Source organism: Engystomops pustulosus, chromosome 11 (assembly GCF_040894005.1).
Source record: "Engystomops pustulosus chromosome 11, aEngPut4.maternal, whole genome shotgun sequence".
Taxonomy (NCBI): Eukaryota; Metazoa; Chordata; class Amphibia; order Anura; family Leptodactylidae; genus Engystomops; species Engystomops pustulosus.
Window position 1 is genome coordinate 42,398,160 of NC_092421.1, and position 25,868 is coordinate 42,424,027.

General features: G+C 40.8%; 1 protein-coding gene across 2 annotated transcripts in view; it reads right to left on the minus strand.

Moving 5' to 3' along the window:
• Positions 1–25,868, minus strand: part of NRG3 (neuregulin 3) — a 660,520-nt gene that overhangs the window by 54,646 nt on the left and 580,006 nt on the right. For both annotated transcript variants that reach the window (XM_072130473.1, XM_072130472.1), the window contains exon 5: positions 2,152–2,254. In XM_072130473.1, coding sequence (XP_071986574.1) covers positions 2,152–2,254 — 103 coding nt within the window. The remainder of the gene's footprint in view (positions 1–2,151; positions 2,255–25,868) is intronic.

Here is a 25,868-nt window from a genome sequence, read left to right on the forward strand (position 1 = left end):
GTTTATTTGCTGTAGGGCTGTAGGGCACCTCATTATTTATGGGAGCCCATGAAGCATTTCATGGGGGTATTTCATTACTGGAGGAGACTATGTGGAGCATTTAAATACTGGGGGAGGCTGCATGGGGCATTTAACTACTGGATGAAGCTGTATGACCCATTTCATTACTGGTGGAGGCTGCAGGGCATAATATTACTGGTGGAGGCTGCTGAGGGGAGGCTGTGACCAATGCATTTCCCACCATAGTCTTTTACTCAAGTCATTTGCCCACATAAACTAATAGTAAGGCAAATTGCACTACATGCAGTTTGCCTTCCTATCATGTACCCCTCGATGTGCAGGAACTGTCTGCACCAGATTTTTTGGAGGAAATCAACGGACTGATTAAAGGGCCAGTAGCATTTTAATTCTTCATTACAGTGTATGTCAACAGCATTTTTCTGCTAAGGAAAGCAAAATTTTAAATAACAAGCAATTACATATCAGCTTATAGTTTAAGGACTGTGAGAAAGTAAGAGGTGTTGTGTGGGAAAACCGCTATCTGTCGTACAGGCAGATGAAGGGTATGTGGTAAAAGCCCTGGATTTGTCTTCAGTAACCCAAGGGTTAATGCAGACATATAGTAAGCAGGAACAGTCTGTTTGGTCCATGTTGGCCTAGCTAACATGGACACATTGGTAATGTCCATATTGGGCCTGCTTATTATGGAGTAGGGGTAGGCTTGTAGTGGGACTCCTACTACACAGGTGCGGGTCACAGACCTCGTTAGAGCCTGCTTTAATCTGCAGGCCAGAAGCAGTAGGAGTGGCACTACCTGGAGAGCTGAAGGCTAAGACTGAGTTCACACAGCAAAGGTAACTGAGGGCCTCCTGTACTACTGCTGGCCAAGAGCGGGTGCCAGGCAGCCTGGTACCCATATAGCTAGGATCTGATATTGTATTAGGCAGTGCTTAACGGACAGGGTTTATTTTGTTGCTTTATATGTGCCAAAACGAAGGCTGAAGTGTGAATAAAACACTTTATTTAGACTTTAACTCTGCACGTGTCCCTGCTTCCTGCACTACTACCAGGCATCTACCTGAGCAATTCCCCACAGGACCCATTTGTATATGAATTATGCTGATTCCTGGAATACCGCTTTAAACAATACACACTAGAATATTTTTTGTATTTGATATTGTGAAGTCGGTGACAGAATAAACTATATCTGTTACGATGAAAGGAACATGAAGTGGAAAGTGTTTTGCTGTTAGAGGACATGCTGATAGAGGTTTATTAAAGGGGGTTTCCCATGAAAGAAAATTCACACATTTCAATCCCCTAGTGATGTAAACACAATAAAGATCATTTTAACCCTTCACTTTACAATTTTACTTAGTTTTATTGCTGTTTTAGCTCCTATCACCCTTTAGGCTGCTCAGTGCAAGATCCTGGGGTGTGGGGAGGAACACTCTAAGCAGACACATTACTGTATTATCCATCTAATTCTGTGAGATGAAGGAGAGATGAGACAGATGCATGAGATTGCACATAGGCCCGAAAGACTTACACCGTTGGCTCTGCCACATCGCACAGATATGTTCCTGCCACCCCCTTCCCCCGCATCACTTATCTCCTTGTTGCTTGTAGTTTGCAGCCTTTCTCTTTTTGCTCACAATCTCCTGGCAGGAAGTGAATCAGTGTCGCTGAGCTCCGTGTAGGGGGCGTGGCTACAGGCTCAGCAGATAGAGACAGAAATCTCATCTCCAAGATCTCATCCAAGATGGCGACCACCCGACCTTAAGTCAGAAGCTACTGGGTCATGTCTAGGGGCAACTGAAATTGTGTACACGAGGACTAATAGAGACAAGTTGGACTTATATCTGTGAAATGATGCATTTTTGTTAATAACAGTGAATTAGAGAATGCGTTATTTTGTTATCATAAGTACATATAAGAAACTTGTCTTCGTGTAAATACCCTTTTAAGTCAATTTCTGTTGACAGTTTTGCTATAAAGCCAGCATTGTATAATTGGATATTATTGTTCAAGTACCTCCCTATTTATTTAAGGTATAGCCGTAAGTTACAGCTACAGTTCATTGGACAGAGGCATATAATGGATCAGTAGCTCTCAATGCTCTGTAGATAACAGAAAAATAATATATCTTACTTAGTCCGGCAGTAGAATGCAGCACAAATCAAACCCACAGATACAATGCCGAAGATGATGCAAGAGATTGACAGGATCTGCTGTTGGTATACCTCTTCACTCTCTGCAAGAAAAAGCACATTCATTTTAAAAAAAGGTGAATTGTTTTACAATAGGCACATCAAAGCATTTCTACATCCTGGAATACAATGAACGTGTTACAATCTGAAGAAAAAAATGCAATAATAGTGACTCATTTCCATATCTATGACTTACGAAAGCTGCAGTCCTGACTTTTTAAAAGCCTTTGTTTGCCTTTTGAATATATGCGCATTTGCATTCTTTGTATTCAAGTCATTTTGATATTGCACGATATTACCACAAGAATGAACAATAACTGTGAGTCATTCTGTAATGGGCAAGTATAAATGCAGATTTGCTCTACTGTATATACAAATGTTACACATTACAAAGATATACAACAGACAAAAGCAATACAACAGAGTATCAATCATTGTGGAATCTAACATAGATGTAAAATGACAGCTTGGGCTTGATGGGCTGGTGTCTCTTTTCAATTTCACTACTAACTATGTAACATCTGATATGATTTTGTATGATCAATGTACACAATCTTATTATGAACCAAAAATTATGAGTTTAGTAAATGATTCATCTAATTAATAGTGAAAGTGCAATGACGTACAGTAAAACACTGTACAGTAATGCAGAGACTGTGCTGGAAAAATATCTTTATCCACAGGCGGGGGAAGTCGTGCCTGTTAAGGTGCAAATACCATGATACCATGTTAGGCAGTGAGCAGATAATTTTTGAAACTTGAAATTAACAAGTAAAACAATCTCAGATTACATTCAGTATATGGATTGCTTGAAATGTATCCCCAACTTATTTCAGTGGTAGGCAGGGTCATTAAAATAATCTCCTTGAGCGATGGAACCACCACTGAAACTAAGGACCACACTTGGGCTTGGTTCACATCACATTTTATGTACAGCTCCCGATTGATACGGTGAGAGTATACATTGACATATAGTGGCAGGTGGAGGCATAGTTTTTGCCTCCGTCTGATCACTGTACGTGGGATCCACCAAAAAAGGTAGGATGGAAATGGCTATGGGAACGGATTCAGCATATTGCAACCCATCCCACAGCCTTGCCAAGTGGATATGCTACTCAGCAGGAAAGGGGGACCCAGTGATATTGTCCATTTTGGACAGTGACATCACTGGAGAAACACCTTGTACATTGGCATCAGCCAATCGCCAGCTGCTGCCAATGTACACTCCACACATTCAGGGGGTAGCAGAGGTCCCCGGGTGACGTATTGCACTGCATAAGAATACATTGGGATAACTCTGTTCCATATATTGCAAGGACATGTCAGAATCCCTCCCCCCCAAATTTCAAATTTCAATCCACTAGTGATGTTTACACAATAAAGATCATTTGTAACCCCTTACTTTACAAATTTTCAATTTTTACTTAGTTTTATTGCTGCTTTAGCTCCTATAACTCCCTTATAGTCAAAGTAAAATTCTAGAATGTGGACGGGACTCTCTAAGCAGACACATTATGATCCATATAGTTCTGTTGTTGGGGTATACAGTTATATACACTTTCATTTACCTTCTGAAAAGGTGTACTAGTATCTGACAGATAAAAAGAGAGATGAGACAAATCAGAGATGAAATGATGAGATCCATGAGATGAATATTACACACAATGGAACAGACAGCTCTGCTACATCTCTGGTCTGCCACAACACACTATTAGATCTGATGTGCCTCCCTACTTCTCCCCGGACAAAGACCTTATGTGCCTGTAGCTTATAGCTCTCCTCATAATGTAGCTCTCCGCATGGCAGGAAGTCAGTGAGTGAGCTTGTCCTGGAAAGCAGAGAGGGCTAGAAGCAGAGAGCAGAGAACAACTCAACTCCACAGCTTCCGACAGAAAACAAGATGGCTGCTCACCTTTAAGTTAGAAGATCCAGGGTCAAAAACCAGGGGCAACTTAAATTGTGTACACCAGGACTGATAGAGACAGGTTGGAATTATATCTGGGAAATGCTGTATTTTTCTTAATAACAGTGAATTAAAGAATGTGTTGTCTTGTTATCCCGAGTATATTTGTCTTTGTGGGAATATACAAGTTTGTGGTTCTGTGGCAAAAACCACCCAATCAACCTTGGCTTTCTGCAGCAGAAAGAAAAATGTGTTTTTTATTGGCTCTTTAAAGCACATTACCATTTTAAAGTCCCACCCAATATCTTCAATGTGAACCATGGCTAACTCTGACAAGTGCTGATGGCTACACGACTCCTTTAAAGATCCTTTCAATAAGAAAATTACTTTACCTAGGGCTCAGTTTACATAAACATTAGTACATTAAAAAATTACAAATTGATAAAAAAAAACAGACATGCCCTTTAATGTATGATGGGAGGGTTTTTGGTTTTGGTATAAAGATATCCCTCTTGATTGAAACATTGCCACAGCTTTGTGTTGAACTGGCTTGGAAGAGAGAACAGTTTTGATCAGAGTAGGTTCATGTATGGAATATCTTAATTTTGTGGTTAATACAGAAGAGAGGCGTAAGACAGAAGGAATATTTCCATTTCCAATTTTTGTTTATACTTTTGGCAATTCAAGGACTGTTTCTGCTTCTTCCGTTAATCTAGAAATATCTGTTGACCTGTTGAGTTATTGGTTATTGATTTTTCATAGTAAACACTGCATTGTTTGTATGAGAGGGTGCCTTCTGTACATATAACCCTATAAGGAAAGGGAAGCAAATGGTCAAGTTTTTGCCCACCTTTGGCATGTAATTGAAGTAAAGCTTAACAAAAAAAAATGTGTAGTGGAATGAACTTAAATGAGCCTAAATGTGATCTTTAATTATCATTAAAAACCAACTTTATATTTTGGGCAAAAATTAGGAGAGAAAAAAAATTATGATCAATCATTTTGTGTGCTTTTATTTCCACTACAATGTACATACAGTACATTGTGCTACAACATTCATTTATTAGTGCAGTGCTGAAATTATTCACACTGGTTATTTGCGAGGACCAACACACGCTGTTTTCAGCAGGCTAGATGCGTAACTTAGCTTTTTTATATACAAAAAGCCGAAACACTTAGGTCTATCCTTTATAATCTTTATGGAAAAATGACTTAAGACATTTAGAGGCTAAATAGCATAACGTACTGTTAGCTAAACAAGAACATTGCTGGAAAAAATCCAAGCCCATGTATGTTATTCTGTAGAGTGGAGCAGTATGTTTTACCTAATCCACTTTAATACATTAATAATTAGCTTGTTAAGTCATAAAAATAATGAAAGCACCGCAGCTATGACCAGGTTACAGTGGAAAATAGAGAACACATTTCTGCTCATGTAGGATGTGTAATAGTATTTAACTATGTTAAATATTACCAACATAATTGTTTTTCAATTTTTAGTCATTTGGCAAATGTTCTGCTCAATTACTCCTACAGTAATTGTCCTACAGATCCATTTATAAAACTCTGAAGAAGTTCAAAGAGGGAGTTTCAATTATGGACACTGTTCATTCCGAACCTCTCCATTGGCCAGATAGATCCAGAATTGTACAGTTTACAATTAAAGATCGCCTCTCTCACCAGAGAGAGAAAGATATAGAGAGAAGGGGCTCTGGTCTTAGGATATATTTGGCAGCCAGGCTAGGCAGAACCTGGTGTAGACTTGTGCTATAACCTGCTACAGGAATTTGTGCTGGCTATAGCCTTTGTGTATTCTGCAGCAAGGGATGGACTGCTCCACGCTTGATGAACAACCAAGAATGGCGACTATTTCAAGGCTTGTACACAAGAAATTGAAAATGGGTGTTTAAGCTTTGATAAGTCACTTTGATGTTTTAAATGTTTCTCATAGTGATTTGCTACACATGTTATTTGCAGCAATACTCCTGATATTTGACTGGTTGAAGAGAAAGTTGGCTTGTATTCAATGTTACTCGCACAGGAAGAGGGTGTGGGTGGGGACCTGGCTAACCAAAGTCAGTCAAGCTGATGTTAATATGCTATTGGCAAACTCAGTGCCATTGACAAAAGCCTTTGAAATTGACATTTTGGGCAATACTGTGTTACAGTAAATAGTGTATTCTTCCATGTTGGCATGGGTGTTACCTATTTAACTGCCACTGGAAGCCAAAAGATATAAAGCGTTAACACATGGGTGTTAAACTGGGGGAAAGTTGAAGTTGAATGTCTAATGAAATCCAGGATCAGGTCTGGGGGACCCTGACCCATAAAGTTCAGTATGAAGCCAAACTTTGTATTTCTCAACACTAATAACAACTAGTAGGTATTTTTTTGGTTTAGTTTTTTTCTTGCTTGTTTTGTGCACACTATTCATATATAAGTTTAGTATGGTAGGTACAGCTGGATGGGTATGCCTAAATTGATATTGTTTGTATGATGAAAAAGTTATACAATTTTCCAATATACTTTCTGCATCAATTCTTTCATGCTTTCATGCAACAGGAAGCTTCGTTGTTTACTTCGTGTAGATAAACACTGGTCCATTATCATGTGATCTCACACAGGTTTGTAATATTGGTCTAAAATGCTTCTTTAGTAGCAATTGGGGAGACATCACATGTTTTCCCCTTTTTATGACTTGTTTGGCACATTGTAGGTTTTTTTAGTCTAAGACACTCTCCCTGCAGTTTGATATCCCCGCTTTTCCTGTGTTGCATTGCATTGATTTATCACTGGGATAAAAATGTCAACATTTTTAAATTGTTTCCCCCTTCTGAAAAAAAGTAGATTTTTTTTTAGCAAAAACTTTGCACTTCCCTTATGGTGCAGTAGACTAGGATTCAATGGATTGTGCAAAAAAAAAAAAAATTCAAAAAGTTGCAAAAAAATCAAACTCAAATGGCAGATTTAACGCCATCTTAGATAAATTAAACAAGAGAAAAAAGCCCACCACTGAAAAAGGGACATATTTCCATAATAAAGATTAATGTCCCCAGTTTGTTTGAGTTATTAATAGTTTGCATGCAATCCATGTCCCACAAAAGTAAGTACTAATGAAAGTGAGGGAGACACCAAACAATGAAATATCTTTGCCAAATAGACAAAAACACATTTAAAACACAACCATATAGGTGTGTGACATCCTATTATAAGACCTACTACCAGTAATTAATAATACAATAAGTACATTAAGGGGGATGACAAAGCAACAATACACAATAAAAGAACTTAACCCCTGGTCTTTTTTTGTTTTTTCATTTCTATTTTTCACTCCCCACATTCAAATCTCTATATATTTTTTATTTTTACCCGTAAAGAGCTTATTGTGTGATGGCTTATTTTCTGCATAATGAATTGCACTTCAAGTGACCTATTTAATTTTCCATGCTGTGTACTGAAAAACGGGAAAAAAACTCCAAATGCAGTAAAAATGGTGAAAAATCACATGTGCACCGTTTTCTTGTGGGCTTTGATTTCACAGCTTTCACTGTGCACCCCAAATTACATGTCTAGTTTATTCTTTGGGTTGATATGATTATGGTCATGCAAAATTTGTATAGGTTTTAGAATACTTTCATACATTTACAATAATGAAAACCTCCTGTACAAAATATTTTTTTTTATTTCGCCATCTTCTGGCGCCAATAAATTTTTCATACTTTGGTTTACGGACCTGTGGGTTATGTCATTTTTTGCAACTTTTGATCAAGTTTTCATTGCTATTATATTTAGGACTGTATGACCTTTTGATAACTTTTTATTGTTTTTTTTATAATTTCAAAATGGCAAAAAAGTTCCATTATCGAATTTGGGCGCCTTTTTCCATTATGGGGTTAAACACAGTGAAAAACTGTTATTCTATTTTGATAGAACCTGCATTTTCAGACGTGGCAATACCTAATGTGTTTATGATTTTTACTGTTTATTAATAGTTATATCAGTTCTAGGGAAAGGAGGGTGATTTGATTTTTTTAACTTTTTTTTATTTTTACAGATTTTTCAGAATCCCTAAGGTACTTTAACCTTAGGTTGTCTGATTGATCCTACCATATACTGCCATACTACAGTATGGCAGTATATGGGGATATTCCTCCTCACTCATTACAATGTGCCGATAGCACTTTATAATGAAAGGATTAACAAGAGTCAGTCTTCGGAAGACCCGAGGGTGTCATGGTGACAGATCGCCGTTCCCTGATGACGTTATGGGGAGCGACTATACTCGGCAAGATGCCGCCATGTTTATGAAGATGCCGCCAGCATTGCAGGCATCGATCGGTGGGAAAACACCGGCGATCAGTGCTAGCAAACACTTACCAACTATGGAAAGGGCTCAGCCCGTGAGCCCTCTCCATGCACCGGGACCTGACGCACGGCGTAATAGTATTGGGTAAGGGGTTAATTGTTCAAGCAAGGTAAAAATTTAGTAGGTTCATATGGTGCCTTTATTAATGTAATTTGGTATTACAATTTAATAACATACAATGCCATCACCATCTAAAAAATAGTCTGGAACACAAAAAAGGAACGGTAAAACGCAAAGAAGTAAGTTTGTCTTGGACAAACTAGAAAGAATCACAAAGAAAAATGTATACCGTATATACCGGCGTATAAGACGACTTTTGAAGACAGAAAAATATTCTGTCTTCTCTGGGGTCGTCTTATACGCCGGTAATCGTCTTATACGGCGGCATGGAGAGGGCTCACGGGCTGAGCCCTCTCCATAGCCGGTAAGTCTTTGCTGCATATTGCAGCAAAGGCTTACCGGTAACACCCGCGATCGGTGCTAGCACCGATCGCGGGTATTTGCACAGCGATGGCTGCCGGCAGCCTCAAAAAGACATCGGGGGGAAAATACTCACCCTCCGTTGGCCCCGATGTCCGCGCTGTGCTGTCTTCAGTCTTCCGCGCTGTCTTCTTTCTTCTGCTGGGCGCCGCCATGTCTTTCCCCGGGTCGGCGCCTAGTATGACGTCAGCAGCGGCGGGTCATACTAGGCGCCTGCCGGGGAAGATCAATGGCGGCGCCCGGCAGAAGAAAGAAGACGGCGCGGACATCGGGGGAGCATCGGGGTGAGTATATGTTTATTATTTTTTAATGCTGGGCTGTATACTACTGGGGGCAGGCTGTATACTACTGGGGGCAGTGCTGTATACTACTGGGGGCAGTGCTGTATACTACTGGGGGCAGTGCTGTATACTACTGGGGGCAGTGCTGTATACTACTGGGGGCAGTGCTGTATACTACTGGGGGCAGTGCTGTATACTACTGGGGGCTGTGCTGTATACTACTGGGGGCAGTGCTGTATACTACTGGGGGCAGTGCTGTATACTACTGGGGGCTTTGCTGTATACTACTGGGGGCTTTGCTGTATACTACTGGGGGCTGTGTTGTATACTACTGGGGGCAGTGCTGTATACTACTGGGGGCAGTGCTGTATACTACTGGGGGCTGTGCTGTATACTACTGGGGGCTGTGCTGTATACTACTGGGGGCTGTGCTGTATACTACTGGGGGCAGTGCTGTATACTACTGGGGGCTGTGCTGTATACTACTGGGGGCAGTGCTGTATACTACTGGGGGCTTTGCTGTATACTACTGGGGGCTGTGCTGTATACTACTGGGGGCTGTGCTGTATACTACTGGGGGCTGTGCTGTATACTACTGGGGCTGTGCTGTATACTACTGGGGGCAGTGCTGTATACTACTGGGGGCTGTGCTGTATACTACTGGGGGCAGTGCTGTATACTACTGGGGGCTTTGCTGTATACTACTGGGGGCTGTGTTGTATACTACTGGGGCAGTGCTGTATACTACTGGGGGCAGTGCTGTATACTACGGGGGGCTGTGCTGTATACTACTGGGGCTGTGCTGTATACTACTGGGGGCTGTGCTGTATACTACTGGGGGCAGTGCTGTATACTACTGGGGGCTTTGCTGTATACTACTGGGGGCTGTGCTGTATACTACTGGGGGCAGTGCTGTATACTACTGGGGGCTGTGCTGTATACTACTGGGGGCTGTGCTGTATACTACTGGGGGCAGTGCTGTATACTACTGGGGGCAGTGCTGTATACTACTGGGGGCAGTGCTGTATACTACTGGGGGCAGGCTGTATACTACTGGGGGCAGTGCTGTATACTACTGGGGGCAGTGCTGTATACTACTGGGGGCAGTGCTGTATACTACTGGGGGCAGTGCTGTATACTACTGGGGGCTGTTCTGTATACTACTGTGGGCTGTGCTGTATACTACTGGGGCCGGTGCTGTAATGGTAATGTTGTTGTTGTATGCCTTATGTTTATGAGCGACAGTTTTCCTGCTATATACCTGCATGTCATAAGAATTTACATTTAATAAAGGACCATGTTAAATTCAAATCTGTTTTTTTTTTTTTAATTTTTACCGGTGTTTTGTATGCGTTGGAAAAGGGGTAGTCTTATACGGCGAATATATCTTAATCTCTATATTTTAAACAGGAAAGTGGGGGGGTCGTCTTATACACCAGGTCGTCTTATACGCCGGAATATACGGTATATGTTTCTATTAGAGATGTTAATGACTGCTACTGCAGGCACAGCCTTTAAAGGGTTTTTAATATTTGGAAAATCTTTACATATAAAAACAACTTTGTTTTTTTATGACATGTGAGCCTTTAACTTGATCGGATAGTTTAATTAATTGCATATTTTATCCTTTTTAAAATTAGCGGATAAATCACTAGACATGTGAAATAATAAGCTTTTTTGTCATTTTTCCTATTAAAGTTTTTTAATAAGTTGTAAAACTAAATAAACTTACCAAAATCCTGTATGCTGTAAATATGTACAGCATCATTTCATCACCCTTTCCCCAAGTTTAGCTACAAATGCAAAGGGTGCATGTACTTCTGCAATCTAATTCTTTCCCGTAGCTACTCCTCCATTTTGCATTCAGCTGACTGGTTGGAGGGAGACATAATTAAAAAGCCTATATCTCCTGAACCCAGGCACCTAGAAAAACAATTCTGGTATCATAATAAACTGAAGATTCTCCCCTTTTTGATATCTGGATTATGCATGGATGCTTCGCATTACTGGGACATCTCGAGAATTGAAAGCTTTATATAAAAATCTAGATTTTTTAGTTACAATAACTTCAAGAGTGGATATCTCCTGGTTCTGTGAAGCATCCATATAAAATATTTAAGTGGAAATTCTCCTGAAATTTAGATTGTACTTCTAGGTGCAATGGTTTAGAAGATTTGACATTTGAATTTGGCCACGGTCATGATGTCTATAAACATGCTTTCTGCATGGGGTATGTGCAAATAGGACATATAGTGGAATGGCAGTCGTGAAGGGGTTAATACAAAAATGGGGTTTAAAAGGTTATTTGATGTTGAGATATTAAATTCACATTTATTTTGAAAGAAAATTAACTGTACTTTAAAGTTAGAGGTCGTGTTGGGGAGGGAACTTTTCAGATATTTTCACTGTACTCACCAATAGGTTTAAAAGACCCTGGCTCTGATATAAACAGATATATTGCTGTGTAAAAACCAAAAACCTCATCAAAACTGAATGCTGATCTTTTTAACACAATTTAAACCACAATGTGTGAACATGCCCATAAGTTGCAGGTCCAAAAAACCCAGCCATTTTGTGTCATTGTTAGAGAGGCAAATGAGTCGTCTGGCTAAAGCTTATGCTATACTGCTGAGCTCAGTTGCATTTGCTGGAAAATTTGAGCCATAATAGAAAAGAAGAACAGTTCATTGACTGAGATGGGGATAGCAACAGAAGCCAGCTCAATGGAGTTACTGCCAACCTATATATTGGGGAAAATGTTGCACCACTGCAAGGAGAATGAAACTCCATAGCACCATCCATGATATTAAAAAACAAGTATAATGTGGCGGAAGCACATGTACTAGTCAATACCAATTGATTCATACATCCTATAGAGAATGTGTGGCCCAAAAAGGGACCTACAGTCAAGGGTGCTCCATACCTGAGGCGAGTTGGGCCTCTCACCTTAGGCAGCACCAATTGAAGGAACATGAGGGCAGCATCAGGGGAATAGTCACATGCTACAAAACAAGACCTGACAATTAAAAATAGGGTTTCTTCACACTTGATATCAGCATTGGTGTAAACTTTCATTGAGAACACACATACTAAAAATATAACATGATATATTACTATTGGATTGGAAGGAGGGGGGCACCGTTTTAAAGTTCACCTCAGGCAGCAGAGGTTAGGTTCCCCCCTGCCTACAGTATGCCAATAATGATACTTTGCCGTATAGGTATTCTACCATATACATACAGGAGGAAAAAGATGTACACAGGAGAAGGCAGGAGAAAAAAAAATTCATGTCATTCACTATTTAAATCTATTTAAATTAATATCATATACTTTGGTCACAACATATTTTGTCTAGAACAACTGGGTATTTTAACTCCTTAATGACACAGCCTGTTTTTAAGTTAATGCTCAGACCTTTTTCTTAAAATTTGACCAGTTTCTCTTCCTGTGGTAATAACTTTTCAACACTTTACTTGTGATTTTGAGACTCTTTTCTTGTGAGATATTGTAGTTTATTTTAGTATTATCATTTCAGTGATCAGTTTCTTTTTTGGGGGGTAAAAATTCAATAATTTCGGAAAAAATTGAAAAAAAATGACAATTTTCATATTTCAAATGTTATACTTTTTAGACAAAAAGTCATACCACAAATTTTCTTTTGTAGAAACCTTTTGCCATTGGTCTTATTTTTATTTCCATAATTTGTTTTACATTTCCATTTTTTTTACGGATCTGAGAAGGTTTCAAGTTTTAGTAGCAACTTCTCAGATTTTCAAGAGATTTGAAAAATGCTAAATTTTTAGTGACCAATTCAGTTTGGAAGTGCTCTATAAAGGCTTATGTACTATATACCCCCACAAGTAACACCATTTTATGAACCTAACATCTCAAACTATTTAAACCAACCTTTTTATAAGTCTGTTAACCCTTTAAATCTTTCTTTGGAAGCAAACAAAAATGGATTTAAAATTTTGAAATTTCAATTTTTGAATAAGATTATTTTCATTTAGCCCTAAAATGGACAATGGTCAGAAGGAATTTGAGGTAAATATACATCCCCAAATTTTTGCCCTGCTTCTTCCGAGTACAGCAATACCAGAAATGTGGATGTCAACTGCTCTTTAGTCGTACAGTGATGTCCAGAACAGAGTTTGTACCATTGGGTTTTTGGAAGGCCAATTTGACTGCAAATGTTTTGTGGTGGCACAGTGTACTTGAAGAGCCTCTGAAGTAACAGTATAATAGAAAACTCCCAAAGGTGTCACCATTTAGGAAACTAGACCCCTCAAAGAATTTATCTGGGGTTGGAGCGAGCATTTTAACCCCCAAAATGCTGGCCAAAATCTAATGCAGAGTAAAAGATGCATTTTTATCTCAGAAATGTAATTTTACTGCTTAATATATTGTATCCCACTCATGCCACTTTAGACAAAGACCCCAAAAATCATTCTGCGGGTCATCCCGAGTACGGCAATACCACACATGTTCCAAAAAATTGACAGGCTGGGTACACAGCAGAGATGAGAAGGGAAGGAGCAACATTTTGCTTTTGGAACTCCATTTTCACCTGTCTCGATTTGGAGTGCCATGTCATGTTCGCAGGGCCCATGAGGTACCAGTGCAATAGAAACCTCTGAGAAATTATACCATTTTGGAAACTAGATCCCTCAAAGAATTTATCTGGGGTTGTGTCAAGCATTTTAACCCCCAACATGATGGTCAAAATTTTATGCAAAGTAAATGGTACATATTAAAAATTGAGTTTTTATCTCAAAATTGTCATTTTAGCACCTAATATACTGTGCCCAACCCACGTCACTTCAGACACCACAAAAATAATTCTTTGGGTTGTTCCGAGTACGGCAATACCACACATGTGCCAAAACTTGACAGGCTGGGCACACGGCAGGGCAGAGAAGGGAAGGAGCGAAATTTTGCTTTTGGAACACCCTTGTCACTAGACTGGTGTTGGGGTGTACCAGTACAATAGAAACCCCCAAGTAGTGACCCCATTTTAGGAAAGGGCACCCTTCAAAGAATTTATCTAGGGTTGTATGAACATTTCAACTCCTGAGATGCTGGGTCAAATGTAAAACAAAATGATGGGGGCAGTGTAAAAATTGCATTGTTTTCTCAACTGTACCAAAGTAGGAAGAACTGTATTCAGCCCAACTCATCCCACTGTGGATAAACACCCCAAAAATCATTCAGTGGGTTACTTCGGGTATGGCAATGCCCCATGTGTAGCAATAGTCTACAGGCTGGGGACACAGCAGGCCGGAGAAGGGACAAGCAAAATCTAGCTTTTGGAGCACCCGTTTCACTAGACTGGTGTTGGGGTGCCCCTGAGGTACCAGTACAATAGAAACCGCCATGTAGTGACCCCATTTTAGGAAAGAGCAACCCTAAAAGAATTTATTTAGGGTTGTATGAGCATTTTAACCCATAAGATCCTGGCTCAAATGTAACACAAATTGTTACGGTGTCAAGTAAAATTTGGTTTGCTCCCAGGTACATGCCAATAATCTAAAAGATGGAGACAGGGCAGGGCTCGGAAGAGAATGGCATTTGTAGTTTTTTTTGGCACCATAAAACATTTGTAGATGCCCTCGGGGATCAGTACAGTAGGAACCCCTGAGAACTGACACTATTTGAAAACTACATCCCTCCATGAAATAATCTAGGAGTGTAGTGAGTATTTTAGCCCCACAGGTGGACCCCAAGGATGATGCATAATGGATGGTGCATAATACAAAATATCTATTATGTCATCTTGTGCCCAGCTCCTGCCACGGGAGACAAACACCCCAAGAATCATGATGCAACCTCTCTTTTGTCCTTGTACCTAGACACTGCAGCACTACTACGAAAGCGCCTTCTCGGGGGTTGCTCAGAGTCGCCTTATGAGGAAGAGGTACACAAACAAAACGTCCCCACACTTGTCCCCACTAGCAGACTCCATATCAGAGGCCATATAATTATATACCTCCAAGTCAGTGACTTCTGGGACGTGGTGGGGGTTGTACACAACCTATGCAGAACAACGCAGAACAACACAGAACAACGCGTGCCCCTCCACACAATGCCCTCACGCTATTACTACTCCTCCACAGAACACCTACTCCTCCACGTTACGCCTGCTCCACCACAGAACGCCTACTACTCCTCCACGCTACGCCTGCTCCACCAAAGAACGCCTACTCCTCCATAGAACGCCTACTCCTCCACAGAACGCCTACTCCTTCACACTACGCCTGTTCCACCACAGAACGCCTACTCCTCCACACTACGCCTGTTCCACCACAGAATGCCTACTCCTCCACGCTATGCCTGCTCCCCCACAGAACGCCTACTCCTCCACGCTACGCCTGCTCCACCACAGAACGCCTACTCCTCCACAGAACTCCAACTTCTCCTCAGAACGCTTATTCCTCCACAGAATGCCTGCTCCTCCACAGAACACCTGCTCCTCCACAGAACGCCTACTCCTCCACAGAACACCTACTCCTCCACGCTACGCCTGTTCCACCACAGAATGCCTACTCGTCCACGCTCCGCCTGCTCCGCCACAGAACGCCTACTCCTCCATAGAATGCCTACTCCTCCACAGAACGCCTGCTCCTCCACGCTATTACTACTCCTCCACAGAACGCCTACACCTCTACAGAACACCTACTCCTCCACGCTAAGCCTGTTCCACCACAGAATGCCTACTCCTCCACGCTATGCCTGCTCTGCCACAGAACGCCTACTCCTCCATTCAACGCCTGCTCCTCCACAGAACGCCTGCTCCTCCACGCTACGCCTGCTCCACCACGCTATTTTAATCCTCCACAGAACACCTACTCCCCCACACAACGCCTGCTTCTCCACGCTATGCCTGCTCCTCCATGCTACGCCTGCTCCACCACGCTATTACTATTCCTCCACAGAACACTTATTCCCCCACACAACGCCTAATCCTCCATGCTTCGCCTGCTACACCACAGAACGCCTGCTCCTCCACAGAACGCTTACTCCTCCACGCTACGCCTGCTCCTCCACGCTATGCCTGCTCCTCCATGTTACGGCTGCTCCACCATGCTACCTGCTGATATTGCCATGCAAGTAGCGCTCGCATCCGATATACTGGATGCTGAGCGTTATGTCACTGCGCTCAGCGTGCGATTTATCGGATGCAGAGCATGAAGGGGTTAATTATTTTTGTGTGTGAGTGCGTTTTTACTTTATGTCCCCCATGAGGTCATAAAAGACCTCACTTTTTTTTTTTTACATTTTACTTTTTTTTTTCCCTATTACAAGTTTTCCCCTGTAACTGAGGCATCTATAAGAGCCTCAGTTACAGGGTAAATGCCCACCTGTAACTGGACCCAGCAGCTCTGATTAACCCCTTTAGACCCACGCCGCTCAGCTCCTCTATGCATCGCGCTCTTTCAGCACGATGCAGGGAGGATCTGAGAAGGGAGCAGCGGTAACGAGACACATCTCCCTTCTCCCTAGGGTCTCCGGGGGCCTCTGACACCCGGAGACCGGGTCCTGCTCCCGCGATTAGCTGCAGACTCCGGATCTGCACCCGCTGATGTCTAAAGTCATCGGGTGAGCAGAAAGGAGTTAGTTATTGTAAATGACAAACATATGGGGAGAATTTATCATGGCTTGCATGGCTATGAATCCTAACTTTTTCTCCCTTGCTTCTTGGCAAGGAGGAGTGTGGAGTGGGCTGTTCCAGGAAAGTCTCCACCCTAGTGCATTTGTTAAAGGGTTTGTCCACGTTCAGCTAATATTTGATAGGGTGTAAGGAAAACTTTCCAAACTACAATTTTCCAATATACTTTCTGTACCAATTACTCACGGTTTTCTAGATCTCTGCTTGCTGTCCTTCTATAAAAAAGCTTCTATTTTTACTTCCAGTAGATAGAAATCTGGCCATGTGATGTGATGGAGGTGCAGCGGCAGAAGCCGTTATTATCACACATCTCCTATTACTCTCTGTGATAATAATGGCTCTGCACTGCATGTCCACCACATTACATGGCCAGATTTCTATCCACTGGAAGTAAGCAAAGATGCTTTCTATAGCAGGGCAGCAAGCATAGATCCAGAAACCCTGAGGAATTGATACAGAAAGTATATTGGAAAATTGTATAACTTTTTCTTACACAAACCATATAAAATATTTGCTGAAAGTGGACAACCCCTTTAAAGCTAAAGCCAGAATCAGGCGTATGCTATGGCAGAATTCTATGCCAGGCAGGATCTGGCATAGAATTCATTTAGGCACCAGAGCCTCTTAATATATTGGATGAATTGTGGGCTCATGATTCACCCAATCATGATAAATTCCCCTCCATTATCTTATCATCTTATCTTATCTATAAAGGGCATATCCTGCATTGGGGAGCAGTTTGATGAATGATAAAGGAGTGATTGCTGGAGTTCCACTATATATGTTTTTTCAATAGAATTCTCTGTCTTCCTTTGAAATAATAATTGCTGCAAACTGCTTCAACCACAACACAGCAATACAGATTAGAAGGATTACGAAGCGTATGCTGTGGCAGACATGACATTGATAGAACTCTTGTTTACCCGGTTCACTAATCTGCTCTAGAGTCTGTTTACTTATTTAATGTACTTTAAATTATATTTGTATTGTAGAATTTACCTAATGTACTGGACTACAGGAGAGCTCTCTAAGTACCCTGTGATACAGGGAGCAGCTGTCTATGTTAGATCTAAAGTCAATACACCATATGTTTTTTTAATGCACAATCAAATTTTCGTAGTTTTTGACTGTGTAGTTTGTCACCTTGACTAGTGATCAGGTGCAAATATCTAATTACTCCCCATAAAATAAATTAAAAAGAGAACATCCCAGGCAGCAAGCCTCCACCTATACTTCATGTTCTGGTTACCCTTCTAAACTTGCACAAAATAAGTTTTAAATCATGTTTAACACATTCAAGGGCATCAAAACCACAAATCTGCTATGCGGTCGTTTAAAGAAAGGTCCCTTAACCTTTGAGTTGTTATTCTACCACTGCTTTCTGCCATGAATCTTCTATCTCTTGCCCACAAGGACATTGACTATGTATTTCTAGTGATTCTAGTCTCTATGCTACCCTGAAACACCAAGCAAAACCCTTTTACATAATTTTGTTTTTATTTTGGAGATGATAGACTCCCTCTTAGGAAAACCTTTAAAGAGACTGTCATCTCCATTTCTTTGCACTTTAATGAATGGCATTCAATCCATTAAAGGGGTGTTCCCATTTCAGCAAATAGGTTTTATTGTGTGAATTAAGGATCAGTTATACAATTTTACAATATACTCTCTGTGAAAATTCTGCATGGTTTTCTAGATCTCTGCTTGCTGCCATTCTATAAAAAGCTTCTATAAAAAAGTAAATGGTTACTTCCAGTGGACAGAAATCTGACCATAGTCACACAGGTGCACGGCTCATTATAACGCACAGGTCTGATTACTCTCCGTGACTGTAATGAGCTGTGTGCACCTGTGTGACCATGGGAATGGGAATATCCCTTTAATTCCGTCACTGGAGAGGACAACCTGGTACCCCCCCCCATCTGACAGTAAAGCCTAAACAACACATTCCATGCCAAAACTAAAGGCATTGATTTCTCAAGGAAAATGGAGGTAAGAAAAAGTGTTTCACCTGAACAAGCAGCAGTGGAGTAAAAAATATGAACCCATTCCCAATGTAATAGAACTGCTTGGGTGGCAGTAACTTGCCGACATGTGCAATAATATTACCTCTTGCTTCTGGCAACGGCTCACAAGCAGAGCCAGTACCAGAAGCGGTGGGTGTATATTACAGCATAAAAATGCACTTAATTTTGTCCAATGTTTTGTTCATTTTTTTTGAAAAATATAAATGACACGCTGTTGTAACACTAACAATCAGAGATAACTCATATCGCAGGTGTTATCCTGGTTCGTAATACATTAATATTACAGTGCAGTGATCTGGACTTCATCAAGCAATCAGAGCATCACTTGTTCAAGGCAAAGTTTTAAAAGATATTGATAAGTAAAATAACTGTGAAAACCACATGAAATCCCACATCCATGGTATTGTCCTGTCTGCAACAGTCTGTATAATAAATACAATCCATAATTGGACCCCAAGTAGTAAAAAAAAAATTAAAAATGGAAAAAATGTTGATTTTTCATAAAATCCATTCACAAAAAAAAGTTCTAAAAAGTGGTAAAAAAAAGTTATTCTTCTCGTAACCAACACTGTCAACTGTAAAATACAGAATCTATACCTAAAAAAAAAATGGAAATGTTAAAACAAATGAGATTTTCTCACTTTTATTTTTTAGTAAACTTGGGCAAATAATTTTTTTAAATTTAGTTATCAGGGCTTTTGTGCCACACCAGTGACATAGAAGCCCTGAAATAACCACAAATGTGATTATTTTCCCCCTTTCTGCCATCTCCATGTTCCCCAGGGCAAAGGGGGACGCAGCCGATGGGGAGGGGTCTGGTGTGGGGCATTTCTGTCCCTATGCCTGCGCACTCGCTGCAGTCATCGGGAATTTTCATATATGAAAATTTGCCAGCAACATTTATTTGTAAACACTGCGCAGGCACTTGCCGGATACATCAAGAGGCTTGAGCCCCTTGAAGTAACCAGCTGCGCCGGAGGAGTGACGGAGCTATCAAACGAGTGCTGACATATGATAAATAGCCACCACTGTCTCTATATATTATGGATAGATGGTGTCACCATGAGTTCAAAAAGAGCACAGGTGTTGCACAGACGATAAGCATTTATGGGTAGGAGTCACTCTTTTACTAGTTCTAAGAAATATGGAGGTAATGACCACTCTTTATTGTGCTTTTAATAAAAAAAAGGTAAATCACTAATATTATATCTGATAAACAGTAACACAACTGCACAGTGTACTGATATTTTTGTGACAATTTAAAAATCTAATAAGGAAGAAAACACATTATTGAAATGAAGACGTTAAACGTCAGAAAGACAGGAAACATCTACAAGTAATTATAGCAGAAAACTATTTTTAAACTTCTTCAGTAGTGATTAATAACTCTCTGTGATCCCCAGACTACTTTAGATTTTTTGCCATCTTTAATCAGAGCTTTCAATCTAATTATCATTATAATCCTTAATTAGATGGTATCAGTATATTAAATTCGAAAAGCCTCGATTGAAAACAGCGTAGTGTCGAAGCAACGGGATCAGCAGGGTGAATAGCATTTTTTTGTAGGCCTCATTTATTGACAATTCATCAGTATGATAATGTGATTTAATTATCAGCGTTCTAGCTCCATGTGATAATGTCATTCACATATCAGATTATCTCCATCCCATTATACTTTTTATTCACAAAAGGATTTAATCCCCTTATTTATCTTCCCGATGTCTCGCTTGGCTTGTAGAAACCTGATCAATTACATAGTCAAGAAAAATGGACATAGAAACAAGCGGTTTGTATAATTAAACTACAGGTATTAATTAAATTTCCCAAATACTTTGATCAAGGATTTACTGTTTTTATATTCTGAAATCACTGCAGGCTATTCCATTGTCGGTGACCATATCTTATTTACCAAAACACTGTTAAAAAATATCCTAAGTACACCCTTAGGGCTCATATTAAAACCAGGTGAAGGCTCATATTAGCTTTTACATAGTGAGAATTTCAAGGTAATGGTTACCTAGTTACCGGTTTGTTTTTTAGGTGGTAACTAAATATAGTTTTTTACAATCCTGCTTTAAACATAAAAATATAATCACTATATAATTATCGTGTTAAGTAATAATAAAGCAGAGAGGCACTTATTGTATAAAAATGTGTAGTTTTACATCAACATGAGATCCCCCTTGGATACCTGATTACCGTAATTCAGCAATTTGAGTTTTTCTGGTGGACTACAACAACCAGGTGTATGCTATAGAGAGGGCTAATTGATAATAGTCAGTAGCCTTATGGCTACATTGGCGTAGCTCGGTGCCTAAACAGTTTGGAGATGCAATAGACCAACATCCTCACCTTGACTGACAGCATGACTGACTTGCCAAATTAGTTTGATATAGTTTGGCATAGTACTTGTAGGTTCCTTTAGTAGTGTTACTTAACAAATGATGTGATATAACAAAATTTGCTTCATAAAATATTAATATACCGTATATACTCCAGTATAAGCCAACCCGAGTATAAGCCGAGACCCCTAATTTTACCACAGAAAACTGGGAAAACCTATTGACTCGAGTTTAAGCCAAGGGTGTAGTATCCAGCCAGCCCCCATGTAGTATACAGCCAGCCAGCACCCATGTGGCATACAGCCTGCCCCCATGTAGCATACAGCCTGCCCCCATGTAGCATACAGCCTGCCCCCATGTAGCATACAGCCTGCCCCCATGTAGTATACAGCCTGCCCCCATGTAGTTCTACAGCCTGCCCCCATTTAGCATACAGCCTGCCCCCATGATGTATACAGCCTGCCCCCATGTAGCATACAGCCTGCCCCCTTGCAGTATACAGCCTGCCCCTGTGTAGCATGCAGATTAAAAAAATAAACTTAATACTCACCTTTCCGTGTCCCTGATGTTCGCCGCGGCTCCCGGCGGCTTTTGATCCCCATCGCGGCTCCCGGCAGCTTCTTCACTCTTCTATCTTCTCTGGCCGGGAGATCGCGCCGGCCGTCGCACACTGTGATGCGACGCGGTTGCCGCTGATGATGTCATCAGCGGCGACAGTGCTGCATCACAGTGTGCGACGGCCGGCAGATCGCATGGATGCGACTCTGCCGGCAGATCGCATGGACACGACTCTGCCGGCTAGAGAAGATAGAAGACAGAAGAGGAGACACGTGGAGCCACCGGGAGCCGCGACAGGGACCGGGAGCCGTGACGAACATCGGGGACGCCGGAGGGTGGGTATTATTTTTTTAATCATTGACTCGTGTATAAGCCGAGGTTATTCAGCACATTTTTTGTGCTTAATAACATAGATTATACACGAGTATATACGGTAATGGTTTTCTTTTAAGATCAAATGACTAACACATTTTAACCCTAGAATGTATACCTGGGGCCTCGCAGGCCCGCTCTGTTAGTTGTTTTCTTTTTACTGCAAGATTACTTTAGTTAGAATTCTGAAACTCTAGGTATTCCTCAGTTATATAGTTGTTAGTCATTTCCAGTTGTTCATATATTTTTATGTTACCGGCATTTCGGTATAATAACTCTTTTTTCTGAATACCCCATATTTACATACCTGGGGCCTTTTAGGCCCGTACTAGGTTTACATGTGATCCTAAGTCTTTTTGTCTTTTCTGTTGCTGGGGAAAACTTTGACTTAGGCTGCAATCACACTGCCATTGCCCGCCATACCGTACCGTAGCGGGCAACGGCAGTGAATGGGGAGAGGAGGAGGAGTTGAGCGCAACTCACCCCCGCCCCTCTCATAGGAATACATGGCGCACGGTGCCGTATTACGGGAAAATATAGGACATGTCCCATCTTTTTCCCGTACGGAGCGGTATGGTGCCACACATTGCCATCTATGGGGGACGTATATCGGCCGTATACGTCCCCCATACGGTCGTGTGAATGTACCCTTAGTCTTTATGACTCTGCTGTTACTGCGCAGAGTGTGGATTGTGCCTGACTACATGGTCATGTGATCTTGGGAAGGAGGCTACCTCATGATGTCATGCGTCTCTGGCATCATCATAGTTCCTGAACAGGAAGGAGGGAGGAGTCAGCTTTCTTGTTTCTTGAAAAAGAAACTCTGAGCTCCAAAAATCCAAAGATTTCCACTTCACCTAAAAGAAAGTGGTGGCCTGCTGAAGGTGAGAGGAGGGGGCTGTACAGACACTAACAAAGAGTCTACAACCCTTATTGTAATCATTTACAATGGTTACAATGTCACAATCTACATCCAGGGAGTTGACTGACCAAGAAATCAAAGCAATAATTTTTGATAATGATGAAGATAGTGAACTTTCTTTGTCTGATGAAGAGTACATGCCACCAGCTAATGTCCCTACTTCATCATTGAGTGATTCTTCAGATGATGAAGAAGAAATGGATCCAGCAGAACGTACAACCAGAACATCCAAAAACAAATGTTTTTTGGGACAGTACTCCTAGGGTTCTTGGATGCACCCCACCACATAATATTGTAAGAGTTACTCAAGGAACTGTAGGAATTCCACATTTCTTGTCCAAAAGAGAGATTTTCTGTAAGCTATGATCAGATGTGGTATACGTTTTCAAGAACATCCAGAGCCAAGCATTTGTCCAGCAAGGAAGGACAGGAAATCGGAGCATGTCTGTACCACTTGTGGACAAAATGCCTGCAAGGATCATTCTTCTAAACAGATAACATGTGAAAGATTTTGCAGTCATTAGTAAATTCGAAAAGGAAACTTTGAAAAGGGAAATTCCTGCAGCATGTTTACTGCAACTTTTATATAAAAAAAAAACTTTTAGACAAAAAACCATTATTATAAAGAGTTATATCGAATGAGTATATTGGGCGTTTTAAGCCCGTTCAGTTACTTTGGGTTTTTTTTTGCACAAAATGTTTTGAATTATTCACATCTTAGGATGTGCTGGTGTCTGCCAGGATCCATAATGGATATGATCTCTTGGTAACTCCAGTAAAGGCTGCCGGAATGCCCGGATTCTACCAGCCTTAGCTGGGGACACCAGGAGGTCAGATCCATTACAGGTCCCCTCCTGGCAGACACCAGCGCTAGTAGGAATGCATCCTTACTTTGCATTTTTCAAATAAACTTTGAAAAGTATTTTTATTTGAGTTATTCCATGTTATTTGTACACGGGCCTAAAAGGCCCCAGGTATGTAAAAGTGTAGATTTCTATGGTCATGCATTCTAGGGTTAAAGGGGTTGTCCGAGTTTAAAAAAAAAATATACATGTGGCCGGCAGCAGGCTGCCTAAAACAATAAAGCTGTACTTACCTTCCGGTGCCCTCCGGGATCCAGCGCTGCTGTCGCTCCGGTCCGGGCGCCATGTAAACCAACATGGCCGCCGGAGCAGCGCTGCATTCAGCTTCTGGCCGGCTATCCGGGTACGCCTATCCGTCCCTATACACAGCATTGTGTATGGGGGCCGGAAGGTTGTCGGGTCCGGCCGTTAGCTGAATGCAGCGCTGCTCCGGCGGCCATGTTTGTTTACATGGCGCCCGGAGCGACAGCAGCGCTGGATACCGGAGGGCACCGGAAGGTAAGTACAGCTTTATTGTTTTAGGCAGCCTGCTCCCGGCCACATATATATTTTTTTTCAAAACTCGGACAACCCCTTTAATTCTAATTCAAAACTGTCAAGTTTTCCTTTATTTCCGTAACAGGGTACGTATATGATTTGTTTATTAATCACATTTGCATAATACCACATACAATATATTCAGACACGGACCCAGTTTATTTACATTTACATAGCGTAAGTAAAGCACAACTACTTCACTCTTCAATGATATTTTATGTGCGTTTCTAAATCCATTTTGCCAGTATAGCTATTTGTAATAGAATACACTACGCTGCACAAGTTCAGCATCAGAAAATGATTTGCAGTTGACCACTTTCCCCATATTTATGATATACTCTCCCTTTTTTCTTATCTCTTTGAATTTTTTATGTATTGGATGCTACTATAATTTCTCCTGTGGGTAGATAGTGCCATAGATATTTTTAAATAAGATATTCAATCTGAGTTTAATAATGTAAACCTGGGGCTCAGGTTAAACCAATTGATGTTTTACATCATAAAATCAAAGTTACAGCTTTTTGATCACTAAAATTAACACTCATCCGACAACATTAAAATTTCCTTCTCATAATAACAGATTGTCATCAATTCCAAACAGTACCAAATTAATATAAATCCTTTGTCTCCTTTCCATAGAAGAGTATTTTTCCTAGTATTATTTTTAAAAAAATAAAAAAATACTTAGTGCAGGACGCATTTACAATGAATTAAAATAAAATAATATTAATAAATCCCTAATTTATGTCAAGAAAAGCTTTATACATGCATATGCAGATTCTGCTAAGAAGTGAAGGCAAAGTAGTCCTGTATGGAGGTCATATAATAAGATAAACATTTACACAACCCGTTTCATTATTAAGAAATATCGTTCTAATTTAGACTTCAGAGCTTTGTTATTACAATGCCGAGGGCCCAATCCCTCTAGTAGGCCCATGGCAAGCCACAACCGGCCACCAAATTTTTCGATTTCACCCAAAAAATCCTCATACATCAGTTCCTGCTCTCAATACACATGTACATAAGAGCCATTACAGGACCTTTAAAGGTTCTCCAAAGGTCCTGAAACTGCAGATTGAAAGCAGGCAGAAGGTACGCATTGATTCACCTTTCTGACAACGACGCCACATCAGTGACAGGTCTGTGTATAGCTGACATCATAGTCTGTGTGCCGCCAGCAGGCAAGAATCAAGAAAATGACCTGAGGGGGGCATCAGAAAGGTGAGTACAGAGTTGATTTTGTTATATACCTGAGTACAAGCCGAGTGGTGCTTTTCCAGCAAAAATATTGTGCTGAAAAACTTGGCTTACACACAAATATATATGGTAACTGCAATTCCT